Consider the following 22,813-nt stretch of genomic DNA (forward strand, 5'->3'; position numbering starts at 1 on the left):
TTCATGGTGAGAGCATGGTGAGGTGTCAGATCAGATCAGAGAGAAAGCACATGTTGGTGGGGAGAGAGGGGCTAGTCATGGTACAGGGGTTATCACATAAATAAAGGCACCCAGAATACTAGATGGGAGCTAGTATTTCCCTGTTAGTCAAGGAAGCTATCCACAAAAGAAAAAGAAAAAAACTTGAATGAAAACAATGGTAGCATGGAAATGGAAATATTCTTGGAAATGCACAAGTTTCTATTAAGAATCTATAAAACTCAATGTAGTTAGAATTGTGAGGAGGCCTCACCTCAGTGCAGGGACACTTCCATAGCAATGGGACTACCTGATGCCTAAATCTTGCCTCTAAATGTCATTTTTCCCTCCACGGCACTAGGAATCCTTGGAGAGGTGGAAGATTTTAAGTTGGCCTGAAACATCATCAAGGACTAGAAAGTAAGGGCATACTCAAATGCCGAAGGAGGCACAGAGCCAGAATGAAGGCGTAATGTGGGATGACTCTGAGCCATGGCGTACACCACAAACTGTGATGGTAAAACATAGTCACCACCTCCGCCCCCCAGACCAAGCACAAAAGCAGCACTGTATAGATACAGATTCAATAACAGCATACACAGAAGACTTGTAAAACAGGACAGGTGCCTAGCTTCAAAGCTCTTTCCCCCCAAATATATATTAATCAGAAGATGAAATCAATAATTTCAAAGTGGGAAAGACTGGTGGACAGAGCCAGGAAACCAACAAACACCACCAGCACTAAGGGAATCAAAGCTGTGCCCCCAAAAAAGCGCTGTGAGAAGACGGCCTCCACCCCATCACTTTGTGACTCCTCAAAGAGGCGGAGCTTGAGTCTTTTCAGGAGGAAACATCTGGCGAATTCATGTCGAAAGACTTCTCAAAGGACTGACCTGTGAGCTTGAAGGTGGTACAGGTCTGAGAATCCATCACAGATTAAGGAACTGTTGTAGACTGAAGACTTAGGGGACTTGAGAGCTCATCATCCTGTAGGATTCTCAGCTCAGCACTTTTGGCACCTGGGGGAATGTGAAGGGGTCTGAGCATCACCCAGGAAAAAGAGCACCTTGGAAATTCCCAAGTCATCACTCCTTAGGCTTGAAACATGTTAGAGTGTGTCACTCATAATTTTCAGCCGAAAGTTAAAATGCTTTCACCTAAGTGATCCAGCAAAGCCTGAGATGGCACCATGTCCCATGGCAAACATGGGTCAAATGAACTCCCTGAGAAGCAGCTCTGTAACTCCAGAAAACGGGGAAGGTTTTCCCCCAAGTCACCAGCGTGCTGACTGATAGATGAGTACTTCAAGTGCCCAGTGCATCACCAATGTCAGGAGATACACTGACACAATTAATGCTTCCTGCAAAATTGGGCTGAACACACTCCTCCCCTGCAGGCTTAGAAGGCAAGAGACAGGGACAATCCTGCATGGGTGATGGCTTTCTCTACATCCAACCAGTATCCTTTCACTGCAGTGTTGTTTTAAACAATTATACCACAGAAAAGTAACCACCACGTCTAGTGCATGCTAACTAGGTTGGAACATTACCATCTCAAACTGGAAGCACTTTAGGATGGATTTCAGCGCTGGCCCAAAGCACTATGGCCCCTTTCTTATTGCTCTCTTTCAAAGTCTCCCATTTCCTTTCTGTTGGCATATCCACCCTTACCAGATTTGAAATCATCATGAAATTATTTCTAAAGGGATGGGAAACAGATCTCATTTTTTCCCTATTCTTTCCCTGTCATTCTCACGTGAAATACTACAAACATTTTTTTTTCTTTTTGCTGCTCCTGAATTGTCCTATTCTGGCTGTCTGCTGATAAGAAGCATGTTTCTTTGTTGGCTGTGGTATTTGAGTAATAAAAATTTCAGGTGCGTTTTCTCTCAGAGTTTTTTTTACTGATACAAGAAAATAGAAATAATTTCTAAACCCAATTCAGTGCAACAAAGAGAGGCACAAAAATGTCCATGGGATGTTCCAGGTGATCCCAGAGGTGTGGAGAGCCGTGAGATGACCGAATGCCCACAGCCCTGTAAGCAAGATGTTCTCACAGTGAATCTCAGCATAGGAGCCAGCTGGGCAGATGTAGGCCCTCTGCTCCTGCAAAAACACCCCCACATGGATCCTCATTGCGGAGCAGCCAGTTAAGCCACCACACGCAGCACAGGTCTGTGTCTCTACTGCTCCCAGTTCTGATCTAGCTGCCTGTGAACGCACATGGGAAACCAGTGCTTGGGTCCCTGGCACTTTTGCAGGAAACCTGACAGAAGTTCCTGGCTTCAGCCTGGCTTGGCCCTGGTGGCTGTGGTCACGTGGGGAGTCAATCAGCAGGTGGGAAGTCTGTATCTGTCCCTGTTTCTCTAACTCTGCCATCTGAACAGAGAGATGAGTCATTAAAAAAAGAAGAAGAAGAAGAAGAAGAAGAAGCATCCCCACCCTTGACCTGGACCTGATGGTGAAACTGAGCCTAGTGACTCAAAGTCAGGGGAGGAAGCAGAGTGAATTTTACAAAGGAAGACAACCTGTCCCATCAGTGAGTCCAGATAAGGCAGGCGACATGCAACAAATGGAAGCAACTATGAGGCTGAGGTCCTGTGTGAAGGAGCCCTTCTCTAACCTCTTCCAGGCACGGCTCAGTTTGCTCTTTCTAGTAAAACAGTGGTTGCCAGAGACAGGATGACGTGGATTCAAGAGCATAAGGTTTCAAGGGTAAGTCAAGTAAGTGGTGGGAATCTAATGTGCAGCCGGGGTTGGTGATGGATGTACCAATTTGACAGATACTACACAATGCATATGTATAATAAACCAGTACATTGCTATTTATGACACTAAAAATATAATCTGATGATCAATTAAATGTTTTAAAACAAAAGCCCTCCATCTGCATTCTTTTACTAAATGGTCTCTCCCTGCTCCTCAGTGCAGGTAACTGGTACACATCATATGGGATACAAAGAGAGAAAATGGATTTACTCCACTTCCTGAAAGTGATGCTTATTGATGATGTGTGAAGAAGCTGGAAACCTCAACCCAATGTGCCAAACCAGAGGCCATAGCCTTTGCACAGTGTTGACCAAGGGAACTCACTGAGCACAGGTCCTGCTGCCTACTCCTACTGAACATGCTGCTGGCTTTGGGAAAACACCCTGAGGAACAGATCCAATAGGAGGTAAAGAAAAAACAGACACAAGTAAGAAGCTCAAGTTCTACCTCCAGGTTCCACATGAAACACCTCACCAAGTGAAGCCCAGTGGCTGGACTCTGCCCTGGCCCAGGCAATCCTCTCTCAAATTGCATTTCTACCGACACAGAGCTGCTCCTGACTGGAATTCTCTCATCTCCACTGCATTTGTTGCTATTTGATACACACAGAGCAACAACATACATTTTTCAGAAGAAAAAACAAGATTGTTACAAATAGCTGCAAGTCACTAACCTTCATGTTTATGGATGTACATAACAGGAAAGCAAATAGCTTTTTAAGTGCTTTTAACTAATTAAATAGAATGGCTTTTTCCAAATGCCATTTATCAGCAAGGCACAATTTGCTGTGGTAGTATTTTAAATAGTTTCGAGACCTGCCAGAAGATTAAGAAACGAAGAAATTATTTTGTTCTCTATAAAGAGAAGGTTTTGGATGTCAAGGTAGAGAGAGGTGGGGAAAAGCAAATTCAGTGCTGTAAATTTTTCCACAGTAAGAACACCTTTTAACTATCAAAATCACACTAAGCTGCACATTAACCAACATGGAACTGCCATGTTAGGTGGGTTCTTCAAGTAACTGTGACAGCTAAGTGACACTGATGCTGATGGTGGTGGTGTGTGACTGGCCACCCAGAGGTATTACCCAGGGACAAAAAGAAGGAGTGGGGAGGTGCAGTTCCAGGTATCAGACAGCAGATACACTATGGAGAGCTCCTGGCACCCTGCTACCATGACCACGACAGATGTGGAAGGTCATCAGCAAAGATCCAGAGGGGCACCTACCTGCCAGACCAGGTGTTCCTTGGCCCCCGGAGCTGCAGACAGGCAGACACTCAATACAATGGTATGGGAAGAGGAGGTAAGGACGCTGGCGATGATGGCATCTCGCATGTTGAAGGGCAGCATGGTGTACACCACGAAGATGATGAAGAGGAAGAAAGACACCTGCAAGAGAACAATATGGGCTCATGGAACATCCTGGCTCCCAAAGGCTCCCTCATTCCTTCCCATCAGAGGCTGCAGAAGTCAAGCTGACATGTGATGACTTCAGAACTGGCATCCTGGGAAAACAGAACTGCATGTCAAACAACTCTACAGGATTACAACTCTACTGGATTACAACTGATGCCTGTGACAGAGAAAAAATGGGACCCCAACAATTTTGAACACCAGAAAAACACAGCTGGAACTACCACGGTTTGGGTCTACTCTTGAGGGCACACCCTGGGTTGTTTAAGACAATATCTGAAGGTATATGTGAAGCTGGGAAGGGTCAGCAGGTGCTGACCTGGGAAGGAACAGAGAAGATACAAACACCATGGATAAGTATTACAAAAATGGAACAGGTTACAGGTGGCTCAGCCACTGTTGGACAGTTCGGCAGTTATTCATGAAGTTAACAACAGAATAACTTCTATACCAGAATTCTATTCTCATTGAAGAATGGAAAACTGGTGCTCAAACAAGTCAAGCCCCCTTCCCAACATGTTCATAATGACCCTTTTGCGGCAACCCACAGGTAGAAACCCAAACATCTGTCATGGAATGGATGGTAACCAGCACATGGTATACCTATCTATGGAATAATACTCAGCCCAAACTGGAATAAGGCACAGGTACACAATATAATGTGAATAGGCTTCCAAAGACATTTTGCCAAATGAAGTGAGCTTGAGGAAACCACCCTGCACTGTAGGATTCCATTGCTGTAAAACATACACAATAAGCAAATTCCTAGAGACAGAAGTCAACTGTTGGTTGGCAGGCAATGTGGTCGGGAATGGATATGAAGAATAGTCATTCAAGAGATACCAAATTTCATTCGATGCAGATGAAAACAGTTTTTCAAACCAGACAGAAATACTTGTATAAAATGGAAGCTAACTAGGTGCTGCCCTGTTCTTGACTTTAGTATATGTGCTGCCGAAGCGAGCACCCTGTTCTTGACTTCAAATGGCTCACATGTGATACATGATAGAACCCACATGACACTGCTGAGACACATGTTTGGAATTGGAGAAAAAGTGGTCAGTGGGTAACCAAATACGTCAGTTACTATTATAGAAAAACACAGAGACACTAAGCATCATGAAGGTTAAAAGGTGGCAAATGCAGAGGGCCAGGAACTGAGGCCAGATAAGGTGGCATGCGGCTCCTCCGTGCCAGCAAGCAAGGCAAAGGCATGTTCATGCCAACCCCTGTAGCTGGTCTGTGTCACAGGAAAGAGACATCAAAGCCCAGCATGGCCAGAAGCACATTCAGAGGTCTCCCCAGCTGTCCTGCACACAACAGGAAGTGAACAGAGGACTCCAGTCCAGGAGGATCTAAAGGGAAGGCAACTGGCAAGGACCCGAGGTCTCCTGCCCTTCTGGGGGCACCTACACACACACACACACACACACACACACACAGCCTAAAGCAATGTCCCAGGCCACCATTCAAGGTTGGCATCTCCTTGCTGTGCTTGTGGGACTACCATGGCTGCATCCTTTCACTTTTCCCTGGAGTTTCCCATGGAATGGAGATGCATAAGCTGTGGCGGGCAGCGGGGGCGGGGGCAGGATCCCAGCTCTCCAAGTGTGTACAGCAGTGAGGCAGCCCCACATTCCAGACTTCATGGGACAGCTCAGCTTTCCCTGCAGCACCTGCTCTGCCATGAGGAGACGGGGTGGATCCTGAATTATCACCAATAATGCCTGCAAGTGGCAGCCGGGGAGAAACCCACTGCGAATGGGCACAGGGAAGCCCGCGTTGGTGGAGACCATCTGCTTCCTGCCCCCATCTCCTCCCCTTCGCTCTATATTTATGTGTGTCCTCGGGCCAAAATGTGTGGTTGAACAGATTACCATAGCAATAGAATTTTTTTCCGGGTAAATATTTTTTTCCTCACACCTTTTAATAAATAAAAGACTCTGAAGATATGTCTCAGCACAGCATTGCTATGTGGCAGGGCCTCCAGCCCACCACTTCCATTCCACACAGGAGACAGGAAACCAAGGCCACCAAACCTCCCAGGGTGGGAGCCACACACCACGTGCAGACCCCGAGGTCTCTTAGGAAGGGTTTTCATGGTAGCCCGAGTGACCTGTACTGTGAGGACAGGCTGCCTCCTTCACCAACCTCTTGCCAGGGACAGAAGGCACAGGGTGAGCTGTTGGAACTAAGACTCCCAACTCAAAGCCAGTCGTAAACAGTGGAGCATGGAGTGAGTGCCAGAGGTCAGGTCCTTCCTAGTATCTCAGAGGTTCTGCCAGAGAACGACACGGCTACGAGAACAGCTTCTTTCAGAATTAGAAAAAACAACTAATATGAAGTCATCACCTACTTAAAAAATTACATATTTACATTGGAATCCCTACAGTCACCAAATTTATAGGAACGATTTTTAATTGGGAAATTGCTACTTTCACTCATTACATTTATTTATAAGCCTCATCCTATTAGGACTGCTAAATATGTCCAGATATCAGAACTGATGATCAGCGCACTTGTTAAAATGATGCATCTTTTTCATAATGCAAGGACATCAGCATTTCTCTGAGATTGTCTTATCTTTCAATAAGTTCAATTTTGAGTTTCTTTAATGTGGTAACATCATTTCCAGTTATTACCTTTACCAAATACTTTGGGCTTTGTGATAGAAGTTTCTGGTAAGTTGACTGACAATCATCAGAGAACAGACCCTCAGTTCTCCAAAATTAAGAGACCCTGTGAGGTATCCCTTTTTTCTGATGGCAACATGGAGTTCTTAATGAACAATGAATCAAACTGAGTGACATCAAGTTTGAGGGTCTAATAGTGCATTTCAGGAGCAGAGCCAGTGGTACCCAGGGAATGTCGCCAAGTAGAGCAGGAAGAAGGGTGCTGTGTCAAGTCCGATGGTTGAGGGTAGTCCATCCCACTGAAAGATCTGAGCTTTAAAACTTGGTTTATCAGTGCAATTTTAAACAGGGGCATATGTAAAATAAAAATAGATTTGGCACATTTAAAGAATGTGTTGGAAAAGTGTTCCCACAAGTCCCGAGTTTGCACATCCCCATGGGGACATAGGAATTGCCTTCCACATATGGTGAAGACAGAAGCCACTGATCCAATCACCATGACATGTTCAGAAACGCCAGGCCGAGGCAGGATTCACAGTGGCCTCACTCGCTTCAATACAATGGCTTTCAATATGTCTCTTGCATATCTTCCGACAGATCTGCTGGTGGAACATCAGGACTCACAAGTTTAAAACCAGCTGAGGGCACTCATATTACCCTAAGCCTGTTCTCTTGAGATAACATGGTTCTGCTTGTGATGGTGCCACCTCCAACAAGATGGGAGTTTCAGGTTAGGAGTCACCTTTCATGGCCCCGTCATTCACACGCACAGTCAGAGCCCATTTTCTTCTTCCTTTGGGACTCAGTCTGTGGCTGCTCTCTTCCTGTTGCTGCACATCTCTGCTATGAAGCTGGCTCACTGCCTTCCCATTAGTTGGGCAACACTCAGATGCTGTGACAATGTCCTCTCTCTTCTCCCCAACCTGGACCAAAGAAGGTGGAGCATCTCCTTCCTCCTTGCCAACTGCATTCCTCATTCCTCCTGTGTAGCCATGGGGACCCTGTGCCAAGTTCCTCCACCTTTCTTCCTTCTGTGCACATGGAATCAATGCACTTCACCTTGGTTTTCTGAGCTAGACATGGTCACACAACTTGCTTTGACAAGTGGGTAGGAAGTCTAAAACTTAGTGCACACTTTCCCACGCTCTTTGCCTCTGGCTAGCACTGAAGCACAGTGCAGCATGCGGCCTGGGTCCCAAGGTGAGCAGCAGAGCCTCAGCTGTCCCACGCTGCTCATGTGAATAGTCAGTAAACTTGTGTGAAGTTCCAGGGTTCCTAAGCACAGTTCAAGAGAACCCCACTGATACCAAGGTTACAGACACAAACACATATGGTGCTATGCTTACAGAAATTGGATTTTTTAAAATATAAAATACTCTGCACTTTCCCTTTTTCACCTAATGATACATCATGATCACCTCTCAAGTCAATTGATGTGAATGAATAATTTACTTTCATTAGTTGCAAAAATGTTCCATAGGACAGGTGCGCCACAATCCATGTGACATTTCCTTACTGATGTCACTCGTGGCATCACAAATTCCCATTACCTAAGAGCTGTGTGCATTTCCTCTGAGCCCTGGCTGCAACATTCTCTTTCCTCTTAATAGCCAACACATTACAGCCAGATTCCTGAATTTTAAGACCCCCAGTTTAACACATTTCTCCCTTGAATGAAAGCTTGCTCTGGCTCACCCTGACCACCAGATATAAAATGGAAAATACTTTCCTTCCATGACCCAGCCCCCTCCCTGGCTTTACTGACTCATGGCTTGCGTACTTCTTTCTTATTTGTAAACATTCTTCCCCACGCACCATAAGCCTAAAGACTTCCTGAGGGCAGGAACTGACTCACTTGTAGGCAAGCACTCATGACTGGAGACGGCACCTGACAAGGGTGATGTCCGTGATGATATCCACATGGAAAACTCTCCTGCATCCCAACATGGCCCGAGCCAAATGTGCTTCACTGTGTGTCCACTTGCTAAATGAATGTCTCAGGCCATTCCACCTACTCCTTGGTCTCCCTGGCCTCCCTGTCAGCTAGATGCATATAGTTTTAGAATTGTTATTCATCTATGTGGTCCATATACATTCAAAAACTCAAATGGACAGAGTTTGCAGGAGCCTGTGGCAGCAGCAGTGATCCATGAACTGGACAGGCACCAGCTGTCAGGGAACACAGAGTGTGCACAGCAGTACGTCCTGGTCTTTCTACCAGGAGCTCCTGTGTCCTAGACAAAAACATTTTCAAGATTGAGATGGAACCTGAAGCCAAACCTAACCAGTAGAATGAAGAGATGATGATGTTTGAGATGCTTGACATGATCTCTGAGGCAGCTACTCCCATGAGTGGGTAACAGCTCAGCCCTGAGGAACAACCCCTTGCAAATCCCATCAACTGATTTTCAACTCAGTTCATGGGCCAACAAGACATATCCTTTGCTACATGTTTGCTGTGCCCTGTGCATGTGCTACTGGCAACACAGATGCTCCCAAAGAAGACCACTTATGACAAGGCCCAATACAAAGAAAACTTGTGATGCAAGGACAAAGGGGAATGTAGCCACCACTTCCTCAAACAGAAGTCCACCTTCTTTCTGGAGGGAAAGGCCCCCTGGCTTTGACACAGCAAGGCACATTCCTTGAGAAGAGTCTCAGTGTACATGGGAGTTTCTGAGCTCTAAGTGTGAAAGGCAGGCCCAGAATTGTGCAAGCAGAGGGATGAGCTGAAAGACATGCAGGGACCCATCTTTTCCAACAGCACAGGACTCAGGGGACTGGAAGCTCCAATGACTTCATGACTTCTTCAGTCAGATGTGTCAAGTGTGTTTGTGTGCCTGCATGTCTCTCTCCTGGCAGATTCTGGTGGCTTCCAGCAATCAAAGCTATCCACAGGCTGGCAGGCGTATCGCTCTGACCTGTACCTCCATCTCCACATGCCCTTACACCTGCATGTCTGCACCTTCACATGTGCTTCTGTTTAAATTTCTGTCTTCTTACTAGGGCACCAATTGTTGAGTTGCTACTCAGCGTAAGTTTAATGTGACTTCATCATTAATTGATGATATCTGCAAAGACCCCATTTCTAAATAAGATTTTAGAAACACAACTCAACACTCAGCATCAAGTCTATAACACAGATCAAACAAAAATGAAGATGTCAAGTATCCTCTATGCAGCATCTCGTGGTCCATGGGCAAATCAGAGATTATGGTTCAATATTCAGGATATCAGTTACAGTTTATGGATCTAAAAAATGGGACGAAGCTTTTTAAAAAGCCATTTTACAATTTTGACAGGATATTCCTATGGATGTGAAAAAGAGCTTAGGTCCAGCTTATTCAAGGAGATAAGGGAACTCAGACTCTACACAAACAAGATCTGCCCCGGTTCCACTTTTGCCTCAGCTTCTGGCAAAAGGCCAATAAATTTCACTGTAAGGGTCAACATTTTCTTTGAAATTCAAGGACAAGCCAAAAAGTCTCCAGACACACCAAAAGGAACTTAAAAATGGAGCATCTGCATTTTTCTTTCAAATGGTGCTTCCATGCTCATATCTTAATAAGCCTTCCTGCTTGCTACATTCTCGTCTAGAATGTCTACATATCCATAATCACCAAGATAATCAGGATTAGTTATGTAAATCTTAGTGGCTGTATGGAGAAATACACCATTAGAAACATTTTCTATTTTGTTATGCTAACAATGTTAAGGAAAATGGCATGTCAGTGAACATAATGTTAGTATTTTATAACTAGAAGCAGCAACACTTAATCATTTTTGTCTCCAATGAATCTCTGAGAAAACAAAGATACATTAGTATTTCATGTAGCAGCTAAATTTCCAAAGACACAAATTTTATTAAAAACTGTAAGAAAACATTCTTATGATTGTGCTGAGTAGTTAATTAGCATCATATTCCAATGCTAGAAATCTTGAAATTCAGTTTTTTAAAAAGCCCATATTCTTATTTCTCAAAATTGGACATGCAAATGACCAACAAGTATTTGAAAAATGTGCAAATCAATAGGGAAATGTACATTTAAAACCACAATGAGGACCTGGTGCAGTAGCCTAGCAGCTGAAGTCTTCACCTTGTAGGCGCCAGGATCCCATTTGTGCCCCTCTTCCCATCCAGCTCCCTATCATCTGTCCAATTCCAGCTCCTGGTAACTACCATTCCACTACCCACAACAAGCTGAGCTTTAAGAGTTCACACAGAACTGAGGCCAAGTAGGGTTTGTGTTTCCATGATTGTCTTACTTCCCTTGGCATATACCCATCAGTCACCCATGCAGTCACAGGATTTCCTTCTTTTTACAGCCTTCATTTATTCCATGTGTAAAGTAGTGCTTGACACAGTTCATGGAAGATGGAGTTAAAGATGTTCATTCTGGTATGAAACAGTTAATTCCAAGCATTTTGTTTTGTAACACACATTTCCTACAGGCTTTCTGAAATAATAAAGGTGTTACAAATGACACATGATGATATAGACCACATATCTATCTATCCATCCATCCACACACGCACACACACACACACACATATATATATCACTCCCTTTATGCATGCTTCCCTTAACACTTAATCTGATTACAAAACTTGGCTGTTGTGAATAAGGCTAGAATGAATACAGTTGTGCAGATATCTCTTCCAACTACTGGTTTCATTTCTTCTGGGTATACATACACGAGTGGGATGACTGGAGTTCAGGGAAGTTCTATTTTTGATACTTTCTGGAACCTCTATTCTATTCCACACAATATCTGAACAAATTCACACAAAAAAGATGTTTATGATCATAAAGCAAGATAAAAACGCTTGTTGATAATCCATGACAACTAAAATTTCATTTTTTCAATATTGTTTTCTAAGGCCAAAACTATGCTGCGACTATCGACTGCACCTTTATAAAATACAAAGGCATTTCTTTAAATGTTCTATCATTAAGCAAAAGAGCACATATTATGTTCTTTGATGGAAGGCTAGGGCTCCAAGAGTAATGACAAAATCATGAATCACTGGGTAGCTTTCATTCTTGTTTTGAAATCATTACTCAGAGTTGGAGAGATTGATGATGGATTCCAAGGTAAAACGATAACTTTCACTGCGCTTCTTTTATTTAAAACAGGTAGGAGGCATATCATGAATGTTAAAAAGCTTTAACAGAGAATAGTAGGAAAACAAAACCTCTGCCTACTAGGAGAGTGAAGGGAAGGCCGCCTTCTCTTGTTCTCAGCCCATCCACAACAGCTTCCACCATGAGCAGGCTGATGAGACCACAAGCCCTTCTCTCCACAATCCTTTGTTTGGCTTTAGGCATCCATCCACCCACATGTGTTATTTCCCTCTTTATTTAGTAATCAGGAACTCACTTATTCACTAGCATTGATCTTAACTCTACAATTTGAGGCATGCTTTGTCAGCCAACAAGGTCCCTATTTGTAAGACATCTGACGTTTCTTGAATTTTAAGGGAAATTTCCACCTATGTGTATTTAGTCCTCTGATGGAAATGTCCTTCCCCCCTTCATCCCACCCTTATCACAAGCGTAATAAACTCAACCTCTACAATGTAACAAATTGAAGCCAGATCTATACAGGACTTGTAATCAGTAAACTTTTCACCAATCACTATCCAACCTCAGGCCTGCATCTCATTGCGGGCCATCCACATGCTCAGTGTTAAATATTTCAATTGTGTTCCTTGGGGCTAGAATAACAGATTATTCCACATTACATTTTGGTTTACAACAAAACCCAACCTGATGTATAAAAAGGAACTTTAAGGGGCTGGTGTTACGGCACAGTATGCTAAGAAGCGGCCTGAAATGCCAGCTATCCCATGTGAGTACCAGTTCAAGTCCCAATGACTTCACTTCTGGATCAGCCTGCCTGCTAATGTACCTGTGAAGGCAGTGGAGAACGATTCAAGTTCTTGCATCCCCCACCATCCACATGGGAAAACCAGATACATTTCCAGGCCCTGGGCTTGTACACAGCCTAGCCACCATAGCTTCTGTGGTCATTTCAAGAGAGAACCAGTAGACAGAAGATCTACATTTCTTTCTTACCTCTGACTTTCAAACAAGTAACTTGAATAGTAGTCACATGGCCAAGAAAAGTGAGAACATCCAGGAAGAATTGAGAAAAGGTACAACATTCTCAGAAACACTTCTCAGTGGGAGGGCACTTGAAAAAGTTCATAGAAAACAGAGATGAACAGTTGATTTTGGTGCAAAAATTCCTGAAACCCAGGAATCATTGTTTTTCATACTTGAATTTTCCATGAATTTTTAAAGTAGCCTCACAAATTGGAAGAGTATCATTCAGTCCCAAATTGGTCTCTCAATTATCTCCAAGTATTTTATGAGCGGCATATTTTTCAAGGATTCGTTTTCTTTATTTAAAACAGAGCATGAAAATAATAGTGAAAGACATACAGATGGATCTTTCACCCTCACCTGGTAACAGCAGCCAGGACTGAGCCAGGGCTGAGCCAGGGCTGAACCGTGGGGCCTGGAATCCCACCCAGATGCCCATGTGGGTGCAGAAACCCAGGTACTAGGGCTAGCCTCTGCTGCTTTCTCAGGCACTTTCATAGGAAGCTGGATCAGAAGAGGAGCAGCTGGGACTCAAACTGTGATTATGTGGTGATCTGACGGGCAGCTTACCCGACTGCACTGTAACACCAGCTCCATGGGCAGCATCAAACGAAACAACTTCATTTAGGAACAATGGGGTGCTAAGGGTAGGAGTATCTTGCAAGCCCTAAAGCACCCCAAGCAGCAGGCCTGATTCTCCACAGAAGCTGAAAGGTCAGCTAGTGCCATCTCTGAAGGTTAACAGAGGGAGCGACATAAGCTACAACCACCCACTCATCAGCATTCATACTCCAAAATAAATAAAGTTAGGCAATCCAGCCAACCTACTCCAACACCCTTGTTCCAACACTAGGAGGTCTTTACCCCCTTAAAAATCATTTTTCTCATTAAATTCAAAGAAAGAAAACAGCAAGTCTGTTCATATGTGCTAGCTATTTGATTCGGAGGAAATGAAGTCCTTTGTGATGATTTTTACATCTTCTTTTTCTGTCCAGGAAGTAACAGAGAACTTCCCACACTCTGAATACAGATTTTTTAAAAGGGCATGATCATTTTCACTCCTCACCCGATCTCTGATGTTTGCACTCGACTAGCACAGACCTACCCGTCAGAAGAACCCTTCTTCCCTGTAAGCTGGCATGAGGATATCACTTGGTGACAGTGTGTCCAAAATTTAACTTGTCCTATTGCCAGCAGAGTAACTTTGACTTTCATGAATCTTCAGACTGAAATTGTACAGTGATTCATTGCTATTAAGTCTAGGGCTTACTCACCCCTGGCCATTCCAAGTAAGTCAAGCCGTGAGCACTGTGGGCAGTGCATATACAGACAGCTATGTGCTCCAACCCTCAGCCGTCTCAGTCATCTCCTCTGCGAAGAAACCCTGACATCTCTACTCTGATTTCATCAACCCATGCCACAAGTGTAAGGCTGCTTCTAAAGCCCTGGTTTTCTGGGGGGTGGAAACCTCAACCTTCTCTTCTATTTGTCTTCCTCGTTCTATTCCAACACGAGTTATTTCACTCCACCCTCCAGCAACTGGGAAAAGGAGATCTTTGCTGCTCAGTCTAGCATACATCCATGTAAGTTTTGCCTAAATAAAGGTTTTTAACTTCTAAATCATTGGCCACTCCATAAAACCACTCAAATGTAATCTTAGGAGTACTTAATGTGCATAGACTAGTGTTCCATATTTCAGGGTACGTGATCTTACTATATTTTGCTTATTCTTTTGACATTCTTACAACTGTGTAGACAAACACTTTGTTGAGTGCTTGGCCTCACATTAGGCTGAATTTATGGCTGATGGACTGTGCCAGAAGCAAACACTACCTTATTTCCATTTACTACAGGAAAACATTGCTGGAGCAGTCTGGAAAAGAGGTGATCACTACCTCAAATAATCAGCAGGGTTTGCAGAAGAAACAGAATCCTGGAAAATCAGGTGCAATAATGCCACTGGAGAAGTGAAAAAAAAAAAAAAAAACTAAGGTCCGATAAAAAAAATTAAAATGTTATGTAAAAGGCTTGTATTTATACTCACTGTTTCTGTTCCTATGAATATTCATGCCCATATTCTTCTGGAGCATTATACTTATTTAATATGAAAGGCCAGTGCTTTAGATGGGAAAAATTCATGCAGAGAAAGTGAGTGAATTATTCATCCAAAAACAAATATTGTTTGGGGACTCTGTTTTCTACGTGTGCACTCAACATCTACATAAGTCAGCAACCAGCACAGCAGTGCATACACAACGGGCTTTCTACACAAAATGACCCTCTAAATTCCTAATGCCTTCATTTTCTTATTCCTTACTGAAAGAGGAAAGTCTTGATGGGAAAAAAGCATATTTTTGAGCTGTGAAAACAAATTATTTTAGTTCTGCGTTGGCTCAGTGGGGCTTTCTTGAGTTATACAACACCTTTCTCCACAAACCCAACTCCAGTCCATCAGCATGACGGTCCCCCAAACTTCCTGTGCTCCCTCCTTCAAAGTCCTACAATGAGGGCAGTCATCAGAGCAGGTGTGGTCCCTGGCAGTAAGTCCCTTCTGCGGCGCCGTGCCCTCAGACTTCAGGTGGAACTCTGCGGGTTGCACTAGATGTGGTCTTTCTGAACATTAAGTTACACTCTCAGGATTGACTTTCAGGTTCATGCCACCCTTATGGCACATACTATGCTATTTACAGAAATATGAGCCAATCAGGTAAGAATGGCATGGGCTGCTGCTGGTTCCTGATAGCCACCAGGTGTTTTCCTCAATCCAGAAGCTGAGGCATTGGAAGCACATCTCCACCAAAGAGCAGCTCCACATCAAGAGCTCTGTGAAACTTCCCTTAAGTCTGTCTTCTATGGTTTGTTCTTGTGCATGTCAACTCTCATGCAGGACGGACCCTATGACGAAACAGTGGTGTCCTGCTCCTTTTGATAACACTCAAGCTCTTTCCCTCTCCCTGAAATGCCATTTTGGCCTTTTGAAAACATATTGGATAACTTTCTTCCACTAGTGACTGAAGTAGAACTCTGCCCAACACACTCTCACATGACGCTTCATGACCACTCGTGCTTTTCTCCACCACCAATTCCTCCACAGCCTCCTGGGCCCTGTGTCCTCTCTCCTCACGTTAACAATCCTCAAAACAGCTAACCTTATGTGCAACAGTCCTGTGAGGAAGGGCTATGGACCCGGATAAGGAAACCAAATTCAGAGGTAAAAGACCTTCCCCAGGTGCCTCAAACCTTAGTTGGCATATGTGAACTGGAAGCCTAGGACCCAACACTACCCTCTCCTGTCCAAATCAGTATAAAAGAAGCATTTGCTTGCTTTTCAATGACTTATCTATTTATTTATTTACTTGAAAGGTAGAAAGAGAGAGTATGGGAGGAGTGGGAGAGGGAGAGATAGAGAAAGAGGGAAGGAGAGGGGGAGGAAAGGGATGGGCGGGGAAAGAGAGATGGGGAAAGAGAGATGGGGAGAGAGAAGGAGGGAGGGAGAGAGAGGGAGAGAGAGATAGAAGCGACAGGAGGAGAAACAGAGAGGGAAAGGGAGAGAAAGGGAGAAGGAGGAAGAGATGAGGGGAGAAATAGATGGATGGGAGAGAAAGAGAGAGGCAGAGAGGGAGAGAAAGAGAAAGAGAATATGAATCTTTCATCTAATGGTTTACTCCTCAAAAGGCATCATGGGCCAGGGCTGGGCTAAAAGTCAAACCCTAAAACTTCATCCAGGTCTCCCATGCAGGTGATTCACCCATTTTCTGCTGCATTCCCAGGCACATTAACAGGATGCTAGATCAGGAGCAGAGCAGCCAGGACATGGGCTAGCAATCCTATAAGGAATATCAAGTGCTGAAATGCAACTTAACCTGCTGTGCCATGACACCAGCTTCCAGTATGTGATCATTTAACTGATGTGACATTACAATTATTCCTGCCTTCCTTGAAAGGTGCACATGTATTCAAAATTATCAAAAAAAGCAAGTAGACAGGGCCTGGCAAGATAGCCTAGCGGTTAAAGTCCTCGCCTTAAATGCGCCAGGATCCCATATGGGCATTGGTTCTAATCCCAGCGGTCCACTTCTGATCCAGCTCCCTGCTGTGACCTGAGAAAGCAGTGGAGGATGGCCTGTGTTGGGACCCTGTACCCATGTGGGAGACCCAGAAGAAGCTCCTGGCTTCGGATTGGCTCAGCTCCAGCCGTTGCAGGACTTGGGGAGTGAACCATCGAATTCAAGTTCTTCCTCTCTCTCTGCATATCTGCCTTTCCAATAAAAATAAATAAATATTTTTTAAAAAAGTAAGCAGACATAAAAAAGCACATCATTGCTTTCCCATAGTCACCTCTACTTTTTAACTTTCATGGGTACATTTGTTCTGTGTGATGCATTTCAATTTCTAAGTACTCTCAGACACTATTAAAATCTTGAGAACTTTAAGAACAATGAAAATCACCTACAACATTCTCACAAATCCAGGGAAAGTAAAAAGCGAACATCCGGTTACTGAGAGGACTATCTGACATGCAGTGTCATCTCATTTCACTGTTCACTAAAAAGTAGCTGCCAGGTACCTACTGTGGCTGTGTCCTATGCTCCACACGGGTTCAGTCTCATGGATCCAGTGATCCAGGAGACAGACGACAGGCAGCTTTGAGAAGGGTTCAGGTTCCTTTAGACTAGACATGGGGAGTGCCACAGGAACCCCCAACACAGAAGCTTGCTTCTCTAAGAACATCTATTGGAAAATGTGGACAGAGCCCGAGCCAAGGATTTGGGCCACTGATTTCCAAAAATATTGGACTCTCTTAATTGCGTTAAGCACCATACTGGAGAAAGTCAGTTTAAATTCTGGGTCATTTAGACTTTTTTTTTTTTTTAAGCTTCGAAGAAGCTACAAGAGAAATACATGCAGCAGTTATACCAGGAGAATAGTTGTATAACTAGGAATCCATAAAACATGAGCATGCCAATTAAATTGTCTCAAATGAGTACATGTTTGAATTCTCTTTCAACATGGTTCTTTTGTCCTTAGCCTATTGCTTTCTCTTGGGCCATTAAGGATAAGCTGTCAGGTTACGGGTGAGGGATGCCGTTTGATGCTGAGGAAGCAGACATTTAACCCAAACCTTGCCCCTCTGGGCTGGACACCTTCAAAATTAAAGGAGACTTCAAGGTAAGGAAGGTATCATGGGGCACTAGATCTGTCTCCACTCTAGGGAAAGCTGTGCCCAACACTGGCTGTTAAGAATGCCCATAGTAGGGGTTGCCGTCCAGCCTCACTTTTGGAGTTTTGGCAAGGAACGCCAATGTCACCCTGTCTTAATGTGTGCCAGCACCAGGAATGTAGTCCAGGGTGGTCATGCAGAGGAAGGGAACAGTTCAGTTCCCTCCACAGGGTTGTCAGCACAAATTTCATTTTCTGGCCCCATTACTGTTGGATTTTAAGAAATGTGGACAGAAACTGTTCTGAAGTCACATTGACAACTTCTGAACAGAGAGCAGCTTTCCACTCCTCTGAGCAGCCTGGTCCCTTCTAAAAGGTCCCCTGTAGCTGCTTTGGTTTCCTTCCTAAGTACATCAACCATGTTGAAACTGCCCGTCCTGCTGTGGATGCTGGGCGCCAGGTTAGGCTAGGGGTCCTCTGCAGCTGAGAGGTGGCAGCACTGAGTGAGAACACCTGGGGTAGCAGTGCAGTCACTCTCCTTGAGAGGGAAGAGGAAGCGAACATCCCACACCACAGACAGTGGACCTGGCAGTGAGCACACCTATCGTAAGCCACACCAGGCTGGAGGTGGCCTCTGACTCTTCACGGCCTATGCCTGCTTTCTCCAGAACCATGTTTCTTCCTTTAGAAGAGGAACTGGAGTCATCTCATTATTGGGAAACTGATATCATTCTCTTCCGGTAGGGCAGGTGTAAACACCTCCTCTCACATCAATAGCGCTCCCCCCAGGTCTACCATCAGCTACTCAGTTGCCTAAATATTATTTGTGACAATTGAGTTTTACTCAAACATGATCACACTTTAAAAAAAAAACTAACTTGACATTAACAAAAACCCACGATTCTGACTATTAATACTGTAAGCAACTAATTTCTTTTATTGAATGGCAGCTTATCATTTTGGGTTCTGGAGTTGTTAATCTTTTAAAAATCATTTGCATGACTGATTGTTTTCATGGCATTCATACTGTGATGTAAAATCAGGACCTCTATGGCAGCCAGCCAAGTTGGACATGCGCTCATACATTATCTTCATCTGGGAGCAAAGAGGACAAGCACTACAGGTACCATCATGTCAGTGTGTCAGAAAAAAGTTCACGAAGTGAAAAACAGATGCATCCTTGTGAGGTGGAAGAAAGATGTTAAGCAGATCTGGAAGCAGGTGTGAAAGTTCGAATTTCCTAAGTTTTGCACCAACATTTCAACCACTAGGTGTCTTAAGAAACAGACTGTCTACACTTTCCAGAACCTCGTATGTACTTACTGAATAAGCCTGAATTGCTTATTTTCAAATGAGACTTTTTCACTTCACATCTAAGAATCTAAATCTAAGAATTTCTCAGAGCTTCTTATTTCTCTAAGGGGAAGAATATTTAGAAGCTCAGACTGGACGTTGGGTGTGGTTATTTTTTCGCTTGTTACTTTTCTGTAACCACAGCCAACAGACACGACAGTAATGTCCACTTGAGTCCTGAAGTCTGACCCTGACACATCGCTCTTAATCACCAGCGCCCAACAGCACTCTGTTAAGGACATCTTTGGATACCACATCATGCACTGGTCACAAACACACACGTGTGTATTTTCAAGGGTGAATGTCAGAATTTCCTGTTCTTAGAAACAATCCTTCAGGACTGTGTAGCCCAGGTCGTAGGCTCAAAGGTGACTTACACACAGTGGATGCATCCTGACACTTTTTTTCTTACTGAAATAAGCCAGTCCCCAAATGATAAATATTTGTTTTCCACGATTTGTGGTAACTAATATAGAGTCAAAAATTCAAGGTGTATTAGCAAAATAGACATTCTGAGATGTCATTATTGTATGTAGCTCTTGTCTATACCCTTCAGCATTAGTGGCTTTTCTACCTACTGACTGTCGAATAATTTGTTTAGCGGAGAGCTAAGTTTGTGATTATGAAATAAACTGAATGTATGTCATTATAAAATTAACACAAAAATCAGAAAAGGAGTAAGGGGGAGGGTAGGAGAGAGTGAGGGAGTAAGTGTAGGCTGGGAAGTAACATGCTTTCAAAGCTGAATCTACAACATGCACTAAAGTTATTCCCTTATGTAAGTAAAAAGAATTAAGTTACATGCATCAACACTGCACAGTTACCCATATGATACAGGTTTAGGTGAATCTGAGAGTTAATTTTGACTGATGACCTACTTGGAATAATAATTAGTCTGTACTATTGATTACTCCCTTTAAAATTTGGAACGTAAGTTCTACTTTATTGATTGGTTGGGTGGCATTTTCAAGAACCCTGATTTTTCTTGTCTAGGTATTTCTGCAGCCTTGCCCCATCTTTGTTGGGGAGTGTGCAGACAATGTGTCACTGTTAGTTTATTTCTGCCTCGCTTAACCTTCTCTAGCTTCTGCTTCATGGAAGTGGTTTCCCGCTTGCCTGATATCTTGGCAAGCCTTCTCCTTTTTCAGTGTGTGTGTATACACACGCACGCATGTCTTTGCTTCCTTGCCTTTCAGTTTTTTGAGCAACTGCATTTAGAATAATGCTATATTTACAAATATGCAAAGATAATAGAGAGCTCCTAGTACCCTGAATTCCTTCGAGTGAAGGGGTACCCTCTGTCTCCTTAAAAGCCAACTGTCTACATCAATGGATGACTTGTAAATCTTCTGTCAAAGATACTGGACCACTCATGTATGTATTAAGTCATTGTTTTATGTCACTGTGGTTTCCAGGATATTTATTTAATGCTGTGGATTAAAATGCATTACAGCCTTATTTATTTCCATGTTTAGATTGTTCCGGCTTTGAATTGAGCAATACATTTTGAAATAAATACCATGCTGCCAAAATATTTGCAAAATCAAAAATGCACAGCTTAGCACGTTAAGATGAGTTAATGCACATCTTATATTTCCCTGTGTTTTAATCCACTTTTGTTCTGAACTCCTGATTTTCTAGTCTGCATTTTTTTTTTAAAAATTACTTGTAAATCTCTGCTCATGAATGTCAATGAGCTGCAACTGCTGTGTCCCCTTTCCCTCACTCTGTGCTTGTTGAGGGGGACTCTTCCATTGCTCTGATTTCTTCCTGGAGAAGCTTCAGACAGATGTTACCTGCCATGGTCTACTTTTAGCAAATGTCTCATTTTCCTGCTAAACGATACCATGTGTCTATAGGCAAGAATGAACAGAACCTTCTTTTGAAAAACTGAAAAGCATTTTGATCAACTGTATCATGAGAGGGAGCAGAGCGGGTTCTGATTCTCTGTTCTTTTGTTTCAGGAAAATTTTAATTTCCAGCGTATTCTTCTTCCTATCCTTACGTGTTCTGTGAACAGCCTCTCCCCCTGCAACACAGTCCATCACTCCCAAGGCTGCCCCTCCTGTTCCTGAGAACATTGGATTGCTTTCCTTAAATCTCCATGAGTCAGAGCTCTGAGCCAGCAAGTCTACTGCCAGTGTCAGCATTTGCCTCCTGCTGCGTCTTTGATCATGATTTAATTCTCCTACTCAAGCCTGAAGTGCCACAGTCCTCATTCCCACTTCTATGTGCAATTTCTTTCTGATCCCAACCAAGATCACTATTCCTAGCTGGCGCTGATAGTGGCTGAGGCAGGAATCCTCTCACCCATCCTACAAACTGCACTGGTCTTCATTTCCTTCCACTAGCTCCGCATTCTGAATGGTTTAAACTGGGATTCATTCGTTCTCATTATTGATGGGAATGATTTTGGAGTGATGTGTGGAGAAATTTAGGTTTTGAGGTCACCTGCATTGAATACTGATGCTAGAAAAATGCAAGTTCCTGTTTCTATTCCCAAATGCCTAGCTAACACTATTTCTGATAGCTCAAATTAATTTTCCACTGATTTAAAGTGACACATATATACTGGTAACTATTTTTGCTTTAGCTATCTGTCTATTTTTATTCCAGTAGACTAATCTTTTAATTATTGTAATTTTCACACATTCTGTTATCAGAAACTTCAAGAACCTGTCTCTGGATCTGTTTATGACATCCCTGTCTATTCCTGTTCAGGTTTTTTCCACATAAACGTCAGTGACATGTCAACTCAAGACTTATGTACTAATACATTTGTTTGACGTGGCATTTAATCCAGGAATTGAAGACTTGGAAATCTGACAGCTTTTAGATTTAGTTATTTATTTAGTATTACTTTTAGAAAGATTTACAAAGAGAAAGAGAAAAAGACAAAGATTTTCCAACTGCTGGTTCATTCCCCAAGTGGCTGCAACGACTGGAGCTAAGCTTAGCTGATCTGAAGCCAGGAGCAGGAGCCTTTTCTGCGTCTCCTGTGTGGGTGCAGGGTCCCAAGACCTTGGGCTGTCCTCTACTACTTTTCAAGGCCACAAGGATGGAACTAGATGGAAGTGGAACAGCCAGTATATGAACCAGCACCCATATGGGATCCCAGCACATACAAGGTGAGGACTTTCCTTGGGCTCAGGAAATCTGACAGTTTTTAAGAACACCGAATCTTCATATGCAGAAATATGTTCAATATGTTGGTTCATGAGTATCTTCTCTTATTCTGTAAAGCTTTATGGTATTCTTCTAACAGATCCTAAACAGCTTGCTCGTGCTCGCGCTCTCTCTCTCTCTCTCTCTCTCTCTCTCTCTCTCTCTCTCTCTCTCTCTCTCTCTCTCTCTGTTTATTC

At 43.4% G+C, this 22,813-nt stretch overlaps 1 protein-coding gene across 1 annotated transcript in view; it reads right to left on the minus strand.

Moving 5' to 3' along the window:
* The window catches only part of ADCY2 (adenylate cyclase 2), a 319,427-nt gene that overhangs the window by 216,465 nt on the left and 80,149 nt on the right, over positions 1-22,813 (minus strand). Inside the window, exon 3 of the mRNA XM_058680233.1 lies at positions 4,011-4,172. Within this exon, the coding sequence (XP_058536216.1) occupies positions 4,011-4,172 (162 nt within the window). The remainder of the gene's footprint in view (positions 1-4,010; positions 4,173-22,813) is intronic.

This window comes from Ochotona princeps, chromosome 23 (assembly GCF_030435755.1).
Source record: "Ochotona princeps isolate mOchPri1 chromosome 23, mOchPri1.hap1, whole genome shotgun sequence".
Taxonomy (NCBI): Eukaryota; Metazoa; Chordata; class Mammalia; order Lagomorpha; family Ochotonidae; genus Ochotona; species Ochotona princeps.